This window comes from Prinia subflava, chromosome 2 (genome assembly GCF_021018805.1).
Source record: "Prinia subflava isolate CZ2003 ecotype Zambia chromosome 2, Cam_Psub_1.2, whole genome shotgun sequence".
NCBI classification, from domain to species: Eukaryota; Metazoa; Chordata; class Aves; order Passeriformes; family Cisticolidae; genus Prinia; species Prinia subflava.
This window is the reverse complement of record NC_086248.1, coordinates 44,381,797-44,393,194: the sequence shown is the minus strand read 5'-3', so window position 1 is coordinate 44,393,194 and position 11,398 is coordinate 44,381,797. Positions and strand designations below refer to the sequence as shown.

Sequence of the window (11,398 nt, the reverse complement as noted above, 5' to 3'; positions counted from 1 at the left end):
GAGGAATGTTGTCTGGTGATTGTTCAAGCACAAGCAGGATTTTTTTCCTATAAAATCTCTTGCCAAGGTCTGAGATAACCTTAGCTAGTCGGACAAATACATAAAGCAAAACACCCCAGTTTGCTGCAACCATTTAAAACGATTTTTCTGTCTTTCAGACTTCTTCTGTTTAAAGGAATAAACTTAAAATTTTGAAAGTGAAACTGTGATAGGAGGGTTGCTAGATATTTATTGAAGTGTTGGGCAAATACGTAGCCATGCACACTGACTTCCTATGGATAAGCATTACTTTCTACGTACCCAGTGAAGGTGGGTATCAAGTGTCTCTACTTCTTACAGTGTAAATAGATCAGCTTTCAGTAAGTATTGAATAGCCCATTTCTAAGCTTTCTAAAAGAAGCAGTGTAGTATGTATCGTAATTCTTTATTTTTGCACCTTATGCATTTTCTACAACTTAAACATTTCCTTAGAAGTTCTGTAAAAAATGTAAAACAGCACATCCAAAGGGAGGTGAAGTATACCTCAGTTTATTGCCTGTTAAGTGTATTCAGGTAACAGAATCAACAACAAATGTGTTGGCAAATGAGAAAAATCTCTACTTGGAATCACTTTGTTTGGCTGATGCAGTACAGCCAACAGTGTTCCATGTTCTAAGAATTGTTTTTGACTCTTTAAATTATCTTCAGAATCCATATAATTTATTTCTAGGCACATTTTTTAAACCTGTCATTTGTCTCTTCAGTTATTGTTTGATGTTTATGTTGTAGCAGTGAGAAACAGAATTGTATGCTCAATGCTCTACAAAGGCACACCAGGTCTATTTGCATGCTGGAAGGGGCCAAGATGAATTCTACACTCCCAAGGAGCCCAGGAAATAATGTGCAGGTTTCATTTATAATTTATTTTCATTCAGATTTTGTTTTGCTGATTAAAGCAATGTGGAACGGCTGGAAAATTCAATGTCTTAAACTTGCCTTGAGGACAGGGCATAAATTGACAAGTGTTCTTACTTTAAAAAGTATGTTTTAGTTGATTGCACTTAAAATTTATGGAAGAACAAATGTGGCAGGTTTTTCCGAGTAAATGAAACAAACTCCATCACTGTTTTTGCAAACATTTCTTTACTGCCTTGGTTTGACTTTCTGATTTTTCTTCCATTATTATTGCAAGTCAGCATCAATAGAGTTACAGAGGTTTCCTCAGAAACATTCTGAAAGTATCTTTTTTAATGTGCCTGAAGTTGATAAAAATGAATAGATGATGTTATGGTTTAGTTTCCTCTTCACTCTCTCTTAAAATTGACTTTGCTAAGAAGGGCAGAACAAGCGAGAAATATGTATTTGTCTTCATCCTTTCTTACCTACTTTTTTTGTTGTAGTAAATGTTAAGACAGATACATTTCTAGTGGTAATAGTGCTTTCAAATCCTCATTTTGCTCTAAAATCCATTAATGTAAACTTTTCACTGATAGTAATAGTCTTAATTTCTTATCAAATTGTCTCGCAGAATACGTAATACCTGTCTTTGTCACAGCTCACATAAATCCTGTTCTGAGAGGTCATCTCTCCTGCAGCAGAATACCAGCTAAAGAAGCTGCCCTGGCTTTGCTGGTTCCAGTGCTGGAAGCAGTTGACTCCTAGCAAACCCAAACCTCCATCACATTCACATTTTCTTGCACCTCATCTGACTGGCAGGAGATTAGCCCTTACACTGTATTATTTTTATCTACTATATTCCTTTTCATTTTTGTCATTTTCTGGATGCTGTCATTTCTAGCTAGTGGCCATGAAAGCCTGTGACATGAGCAGCCCGCTTGCTTTCTCCATTTCCTGGTCTATTCTATCATGGGACTGTGGTCCCCACTGAGCATCTTTCTTTGATTAACAATTCAGAAATAAGAACTTTGATTCCCATGGGAAAGGAAGAACTGTAATAGAAGAGAAATAAAGCTGTTCTTTTTCCACTTCTCCCCTTTCTTACCCACACCCCAAGATGAAATTTAATCAAGCAATTTTTAGCTGTGTTTTTAGCTATGTTTTCCTTAATTTCTGTTTTAAAATTTAGTGAAACTGACTTCCCAGTCATAAAATGGGTGAAATCACTACATGTCCAATCACACTAAAATAGATGTTAATAGATGGAAACAAATTATTACTGGATTATATTGGATTCCTCCAATTATTATTGGAGGAAGAACAGCTAATTAGTATCTATACACACAGAACACACACACGAATGTCAAGTAATCACTCCCAAATTCCTTCACAAATTTCATTACAGCAAAGCCACTGTTTGTCCTTGTTTCCAGAGGCATTTTGTAGTCTTGTGTGTTAGTGCTCACTTCTCTGGAAGGCAAAATATTCCTTTAATTGTTACCCTGTCATGAATGTCCTACTTAGGTTAGTTCATATGGTGGTGTGTTAGCAAGGTCTACAAATATTTCCTGTGAGAAGAAAATCCTGAGGTAACTGTCAGCACTGAGAATGAGTCACTTGGTAGGATTGCATCCTACATTTGAAATCTATATAAAACCAAGAGTTTGGTGTTATGTCATGTAATGTTGTCCCTTGTCTCTTGCTCCTTATCTCTCCTTGTTCCAAGAGTTAAACAAAGGAGGGTCTCTCTCCCTGTAATGCTTGTCTGTATGCAGAAGCACTGGAAACCAAGGAATTTTAGCTTCAGTTGTGCTCAGATGTGCATGGCTCACATGCATCCCTTTGCATTCCTTTCCCTTCCATGCTAAGCACTGTAATTTGGCAGGTGCTGAAGGCAGACTGTCCTGTTGTGACATGTCATTACAAGAAAAAAACAACCAATCCCAAGAAACAAAACAATAAAAAAACCAAACCAACCAACCAACAAAACCCCAAACCCAACTCCCCACCAGAAATATTTTGGTACTTTTCTGTTCTAAAAAGAAAAAATAATTGCTTATTATGTGTGGCCAGAGGGGTCAGCGAACATACCCTGCCTCTCTCTGTCAGTCTGTAGGCAGCACTACTCAGAACCTATTCAGGAGTGTCAGTATATGCCTGCTTTAGCTGACCAGGCTCTCTTCTGCCAGACCCAACTCCTGTGGGAGCAATTCCCTGCTAGTCCTTCACAGGGCTGTCTATCCCATGCCCTGCTCCATAATGCGGGGTGGTCCATGTGCAGCAGGTTCTGCAGCCATGTAGCAGTGCTCCTGCAGCAGGTGAGGCACACAGAGCTGCCAGGTCATGCTGTAGGCTGTGCCAGGGACAGCGGGGCCCTCCACCCACAGTGTGACAGTGCCTGTCTCTTGTGGGACCAGGCAAAGTCATGTGCATCAGATCATCTGTCTGTGTGAGGCAGGAGGGCTGGACATGCCAGGTCCATGCCTTGAAATCCAGCATGAAGTTGGGTTTGCCTGAATGCAGAGGTGGCTTGGACAGCACAGTCATCTGGGCAGCCTCTTGTGGACTTGTCAGTCACTTCTCAGGCTGTCCGTGCCTCCCCTTTCCTCCTCTCAACAATATCTCCATGAAGAAGCCCTTTGATGTAGTTCCTCCACCACACAGAGTGGTTGATTCCCAGATCAGTTTGTGTGTGCTTTACATGCACCCTGAAAGTCCAGCAAAAATTGTGGATGTGACTTGTCTGTTCTACACCTCCCAGAACACATGCTGCCCCTGCTTACCCGTCTTTGGGTCACAGTTTTAGCCCACATGTTTAAAGGCTGCAGAAACAAGTGCAACCTGCATAGCAGTGTCTGACCCCAATAAAAAGGTCTGATCAATAGAGAAGCTTTTATCCAGGACAGATCAATGTAGCCAAGTGGAACCGCTACTCACCTTCCTGATGTCATAGTTTTCCTCTGAGATCACCCTGCCTTGTGACTGAAGCTTTCTATTTTGAAGCACATGGGTACAGTTCCCTCTCCAATCATTTCAGTCCTGAAACCACAGAGGGCTGTCTCATGCATCACAAGACTCCTTAGGAAGTCTGACTTTCTTTTCCTTAGCTCGTACCACTGGTGGATTAACACTTAAATCTTATGAAAGCCTGTTTCTACCTTCCACTGTCAGTGAGGACCTGGTTTTAGTCATAGAATCACAGAATCCTGTCCTGAGCTGGACAGAACCTCTAAAGATCATCCAGTTCCAACTCCCTGCCATGGGAGACCAGGTTGCTAAAAACCTCATCCAGCCTGGCCTTGAAGACTTTCAGGGATGGGGGATTCCCAGTTTCTTTGGACAGCTTGTTTCAATGTCTCACCACCTTCAACATAAAAATATCTCCTATATCCAACGTAAATCTATCCTGGTTCAGTTTAAAACCAGTGCTCCTTGTCCTGTCACTATAGGCTCTAGTGAAAAGTCTCTGTCATCACTAGGAACAGGCTAGGTCTTGATTGCTTGTGCTCTTGTCTTCTTAAGTTTCCAAAAGGCTTTTCCAGAAGTCAAAAATTTAACTTTTTAGTGTAATAGATTATTTATATTCTGCCCAGTTCAAGAAATTACCTTGCTCTTTCTTATGTTAATGGCTCTCTGGGATGCAACTTCCCTGCTTATCTTGGATGCCAGGAAGGTGTTGAATTTTTTGTTGTTGTCACTGTTTTTATCCTGCACAGAACAGACGCTTTCAGAAAGTGAATTTTTTCACATCCGTACCTTAGCTATTCCCAAGCTCCAGAGCATTCCTGGCATTTTTTGAGTGGGGTCTTGCTCTGGTCCTGCATGCTCTGGTGTAAGCTACTACTGGTGGAGGTGACAGGTGGTGTGTACACGCTGACAAGCATTTGACAGGTTGCTGACCAGCAGCTGGAGCTCACTGACATTACAACACACCTCTCCACTTGTTTCTCTCAGCACCCCTGGGGATTATGGCAGCCACTTAGAATAGCAAGAATAAGTGGAATTGGGGAACAGAGTGGTGACAGCAATGCCCACAATGAAAGTACAGCCTGCTGTCTTCCTCTGGGTGCTTGCTCTGCAGAGTCCCTTCAATTCTGCAGAGTAAGGATCACCAAAATCCCTTAGGAAAGCTTTCCAGGATCATGTCCTCTCAAGAACTACTTTTTTTTAAAAGGTCACTGTGCCTGTAAATCAACAGCTAGACATGTATCTGCATCTTTAAACATCTACACAATCAGAAAAAAAACCAAACCAAGCAAAACAAAACGAAAGACAAAAACCCAACCAAACAAAAAATAAAACAGAAAAAAAAAACCTAACCCAAAAAAACTCCAACAAAACAAACCAACAAAACAAAACCAAACTAGCACACATTTATTTATGCCTGAAGAAAGAAGAAATTTTAAATCCTTCACTCAGCAGCCATCATATTAAGGCTATGGAGAGGTACACCCTGCTTAAACACAGCTATTGAGCTGTTGGCATGAAAGAAAAAGTGTCCTGGGAAATGTTCCTGCTGCCTCTTCAGGGCTGTGTTTGTCCTTCTGGGCTCTCCAGACTAGACTGGGAGCAGACCCACACTGGGTGAACAGTAGCTACCTGCTCCTACTGGCCAGCTTTACTGCAGCTACACTGTGTGTGGCTGTCTAAACACATATAGCAATAAATCTGTGTGCTTCACAGTTCATCCAACAAGTTGTGTTGGAGGAAGCACATGTTTAATGTCACCAGTGCCATAAGTGTCATAAGTGGTTATTCCTGAGGTGCCTGTCCTAAGTGAAAGTATTTCCCTGCATTAATACAGATGTGGTCTTCTCACCCCAGTATGGTCTGACCTTTACTCCTTACAACACTTAAGTGTTAAATATCACCTAAATGCCACAATGAAATCAATACATGAAAATCTGATATTTCATCATCCTCTGCATGGTTAAACAGTAAAAATCAGCAGTACTACAACGAGCTCCTCACTGATCTGTCTTCTCCATCAGAGCAGAGTATCACTATCATGATTTCCTCTTAACTTCCTGACACACCTGGTAAGAAGACTAGCCTGGCTGAACAGAGAGCTTTGGCTGGAACTCTGCATCTGTGATAAAGTAACTTCTTTAATGGATGAGGGAAAGGCTGTGGATGTTGTCTACTTAGACTTCTGTAAAGATTTTGACAACATTTTCCACAGCATTCTCCTTGAGAAACTGGCTGCTTATGGCTTGGACAGGTGCACTTGTTCACTGGGTAAAAACCTGTCTGGATGCCTGGGCCCAGAGAGTGGTGGGGAATGGGGATGGTCTCTTCTCCCAGACAAGTGGTTTGACAAGAGGAAATAGCCTCAAGTTGCACCAGGTGAGTTTTAGATTGGACATTAGGAAAGATTTCTTCATTGGTAGGGTCGTCAAGCAATTAACAAGCTGCATAGGGAAGTGGAGTCACCATCCCTGGAGGTATTTAAATGGCTTGTACATGTGGCACTTGGAGACACAATTTAGTTATGGGCTTGGCAGTGCTGGGTTAATAGCTCAACTCAGTGATCTTGCCTTTTCAACATAAACTATTCTGAGTCTGTGATTCTCTGTCACCATGAAGTTCTCCTGCTTAGAAATATGCCACTGCAATCAGTATCCTGCTGTATTTTGGTATAGCAGCAGCACATGTCAGCATGGAGTTGGTACTGTTAACCTTTAATTAAGATTAAATAATGAAAAAGGAAGCAATTTTACATAATTGAGGGCTTTAGCCCTAACTATTTCATGAATATAGAGATAAAGCTATTTTGCTTGATGTGATGTCAGCTTAAATGTAACCTTTCTGATTAACAAAATTAGACAGCAATTAAATAGTGATCAAATCAGTCTTTATTGGTTCCTTATTTATAAGAAACTTCCTGGAAATGTAAGTGTTGGATCTTTTAACTTACAGTACCACAAAACAAAGTTAACAGCAAAAAGTGACAGGCTTTATTGCATGATTATTGATGTAAAGCAGCAGAGCAAGCTAACATTCTGACACAAGCCCTTAAAAAAGGGTACTGTAATTTTGTTCAACCAAAATTCATATTTAACAAAAAAATATGTTTTTCTGCAAAAATCTTATGCTGCCACATGCAACCTCTTGTTACTTAAGTACATCCTGTTTGGGCACTTTTAAGTTTTTCCAGCGCCTCAAAATCACTTTGTATTTTTCACTTTCAGTTTTGTCAGATAACTTTTTTAAGACGACCCGCATAACTACAGCAGCTCCTGTTTCTTTATCTTCACCTATTATGAGATCCAGTGTGTCACCAAGTTTCACCTGGAAACAGAAAGAGAAGATGAGAGATTATAAACATTCCCTGGGGAAAACAAATGCCTGCAATCTTCCTTTCTTTCCACTTAATATTCTTATCTCACAGGAGAGGGGGAAGGCAGCCAATACCAGCCCTATCATAGATCCTCCAGCTATGAACTTCTAGGAAAGCCATGGCAATATGCAATTACTTGTCTCCTGACCTTCCCTGCCAAGAGCTTCACCCTCCATGTTATACAACCAACACCTAACTCTCTGAAAAAGGTTTCATGTATGTCTGGTTTTTTCCTGAAGTGTGCTTCCCACCGATCTTTTTCTGTCAACAGAGACACAAAGCAGCAAAATGCAAAGCTCGTGTTCATGCCTTTAAAACAGTTTAAAGTGTTTCAAAGAACAGAGTGCTCAGCAACTGCCTGTGCTCCTCTCAAAGGTCACAGATGCAGTACACCTCTCATAAACCAGCCTTAACTCTGTGGGATCAGGAATCAAAACTTCTCATCATATTGCCCTTTGATGACAGGAGACCCCACTGAGGACCAGCCCCACATAAAGAAAGGGCTGGCAGACAGGTCTGGTGACCCTTCTGGCTCTCTCCTAACTGTGGTTCCATGTGCTCTATTACAGGTACAACAACCTTCCCTCAGCTACCCTAGCTTCCATCCCTTTCTATCATCAAACTTTCTCTTTTTCTTTAATCATGTGCCTGCTCCACCAATATCTCAGATTTAATCATTCCTACTCCATCAACCTTGCATACATATCATCACTTCCTTCAGCAACTTCTAATGTTCCGTCCTTGCTGCCTTCTCCTGACTTTCAGCCTTAGATTTGACTCTCCAGCTACACAGGTTTCCTGTCTGCCTTAGGGAATAACGTTTTACCCCGGGAACCATAGTCACACCATCCCCCCCAGGCGGAAGTGGTGTTAGCAATGCTGTGCATTCACCTTTGCAGAGTCATCTAGAGGGAGGAGATCATGCCTTAGCTATTTTCTTGTAATATATTAGAAAAAAAATTAAAAGGCTTACAGTTCTACTTTTCTTCCACAGTTTTTCTCCATTCAGCCTGAGTTCATTATTGTAGAATGCATCTTCCACTTTGCTGAAGAAAAACAAGGTTTTATTGCAGTTACAGTGTGCAGTAAACAAAGTAAAATTTTTTCTTTGCAGAAACACACCACCACCATTCATGGGCACGGCACATTTTCACAACTCTAATTGGTGTGTAAAGGACACCTTCACTTAAGGTCAGTTCAGACTTTAACTGGAAGTAAAGAAATGGTCTTTACTTTAAGATATTAAATGAAATAATAGCATATAGTTGCTCTGTGCCAGAAAAGCTGTTTCTACAGATCCAATGAATAACGTCCCCTTTCCTGCACCAGCCAGTTTAGTAATTCGTAAGTGGTCAAGTTATACTAATATTCTGTTCTAACAACATAGTGATATCCGACTTCTGCAGGTTGCATTAGATCAAACACTGTAATACATTTATAGACTGCATATTTACCTGTTGAAGCTTATACTGTGAAGCTCATACTTACTATCCCCTATTTCTCCATTCATTAAATAGTGCATTATTTTACTCCCTCAATCTCAAATTAGACCTTTTCATATTACTCAGTACAGTATTTTGCATTTTCTTTATTTTAAATAGACAGTAAATTATATAAAATGCCTCCTCAGCAATCTTAGAAATACTGCAGACAGAGAAAAGCAAAATCAGACCATTTCAAGGCAGGTGGGGTGAAATAAACAGGAACATCCATACATCCAAAACATATATTTAGAGACTCAAAAACGCTACACAAAAAAACCCCCACATCCACAAATACTGAGTTATTCCAGCAATAAAAGGTTATCAAAAATCAAATTTTAGATGTGTGACATCTTTCTCACTAGCAAGGTGTTTCTTCTGTACTTACTTTCTTGCCATGTCTAGACCAGCTTTCAAGATCACGTCATACCGAAGAGACTGCACGACTTTTTCAAGATCCTTATAATCTTTTACTACATGGGGGTCATTTTCAAATTCATCTTCCAAATCACTTTCATCTTCATCCTCTTCTTCCTCCTCTTCTTGTATGCTTTGCCTGCTCTTTTTAGAGCTTTTGCTGCTTTTGTTCCGCAGAGAAAGTACTGAGATACACTCTGGTGAGAGTCTTAGGGCACTGAGTCTGACTGGGGAAAAAATGAAACATCCTCTGTAGTTTACTGTGCTTGCTTGACAGCTATAGAATAAGCTTCTCCTCCAAGGGGGATACAGTTTATCTGAGGGAAATTTCTCCCACAGTCCGAACCAGACATTTAGTTTTCTGAAAGTGCTGATGGGGAGTCTGAAGCCAGTCATGGCATAACCTAAAATAAAAGAAACATTCATATGTAAAAATGAGCAACTGCTTTGATGGATTAGAAGGATTTCCCTGCATATGGCATAACAGGTACTGCAAAAATATGAGTATCCAGTTCCCCATTCAGTGAGGCACAAGGCTGTAAGTGGCTTTATGATCTGACTTTCTCACACACTGACCAACACTATGAAGAGCTAAGGCACCAAATGAGAAACAAATGCAGGAAAAGCCCAGTGGAATACTCTGCTTGTAATTCCTTTTCTGGTGTTCAACATTAACTGTCCAAACATATTTGTGGCACTTTCCTCCCTATATCTGAAATACAATTCACAAAATACACAGAAACACTGCTATCTGTGTCATAAAAAGCCACAGGCATATCTCTATTTATCATGAGTCATTGTCCATACAAGCAAGTTGCTGAACACTGCAAGCAAGCAAATCCAGAAAAGCCGAAAGCTGCTTAGCCTCAGTTGGACCACAACACCCCTGCATGGCAGACGCTGCACAATGTCCCCCCGTTTCTCCAAAGGGGAACTGGCGCCGTGGTGGTGCTCGGCAGAAATAACACGGCTCCATGGACCGCACCGCGAGTGACACCACGAGTGACACCGGCGACAGCAGGCTCACACGAAAGCTCCCCGGTGCTGCTGCTCCTCTCTCTAACCTGGGACAAGCAGGTGGAAACGCCCAAAACACCCCAGATGTCTTTGAACGCTCTCAGAAAGTGATCTACAGTCCCTGCTAGCTGGGTGCAGCGCTGGCTTTTACCGTGGTCTTACACCCATGGAAACACGTGTTTCCTTACGAGATTGGTTTGGCGTCCCCGCACCCAAGTGACCCCTGCCGAAATACGAAATGAGGCGGTATTTGTGGCTGAGAAAAAAACCCTGATAAACGACGACAATTTCTAGCCAAATAAAAATAACCACGCCTCCACCGGCCCTTTTTCTTGTATCTAAATATGTGAACTTAAAATAGATGACATATAGATTGAATTGTAGGACGGTACAGCCATGGCAGAAGACACGGGCCTCAGTTTGGGGGCAAATTCCAAGAGTTATTTGAACGCGTAAACAAATATTATTGCTTGTTTTTAGCACTCGACCTCAGTTTGTTCCGCGCTGGCCAGCGGGCACAAGCGGCCCGGAGGGCCCGTGCCTCTGCCCGCTCAGGAAGCGCGCCCTCTGCGCCTCGCTGGAGCCCCGGGGCGGGCACAGCCTCGCCGGGCGCCCCCGGCCCCTGACCCTCCGTCGGGGCGCTCGGCGGTGGCCCCGCCTTCCCTGGCGGCGGCCCCGGGAGGCCGCACGGGCCCGGTCGCCGCCCGCCCGCCCGGCCCTGCCGCGACCCGGCCCCGCCACCCCGGAGCGCGGCGCGCCCGCCCGGCCCCGCCGCGGGGGCGGCCCAGGCCCGCGTTACCTGTGGGGCGCGGGCGCCTCGGGCCCGGGCCGCGCCGCCGTCCCTGCGCCGCCGCTCGCCCGCCGGAGGCGGAGCCGCAGCCGCCGCAGCCGCGGCTCGGCGCCCTCTGCCGGGGGCCGGCGGAGCCGCTCGTTCTCCGCCCCGGGGCCGCCGGCCCGGGAGCCGAGGCGCCTCTGACAGAATCACAGAACGGGCACGGCTGAAGGCACCGCGGGGGTCAGTGGGGCATCTGGTCCAACCTCCCTGCTCAAGCAGGATCATCCCAGACCACAGGGCACAGGGCTGTGTCCAGACGCTGTTGAGTATCTCCTATGAAGGAGGCTCTCTGGGCATACTGTTCCGGTGCTCGGCTACCCAAGCAGTTCTTCTTCATGTTCCGGTGGGACTTCCCGTGCATCACTTTCTGCCTGTTGCTTCGCGTCCTAATAGTTGGCACCGCCGAGGAAAGCGTGGCTCCATCCTCTTGGC

At 43.5% G+C, this 11,398-nt stretch overlaps 1 protein-coding gene across 1 annotated transcript; it reads right to left on the bottom strand.

The window, feature by feature from the left end:
• Positions 1–6,713: 6,713 nt before the first annotated feature.
• MTRES1 (mitochondrial transcription rescue factor 1) lies at positions 6,714–11,056 on the bottom strand. The gene is made up of 4 exons (XM_063389738.1): positions 10,931–11,056; positions 9,086–9,518; positions 8,190–8,262; positions 6,714–7,167 (listed from the first exon to the last, which is right to left on the bottom strand). Exons 2-4 carry the CDS (start codon positions 9,508–9,510, stop codon positions 6,991–6,993), a joined length of 675 nt encoding a protein of 224 aa, XP_063245808.1. The 5' UTR covers positions 9,511–9,518; positions 10,931–11,056; the 3' UTR covers positions 6,714–6,990.
• Between the last annotated feature and the right edge of the window lie 342 nt (positions 11,057–11,398).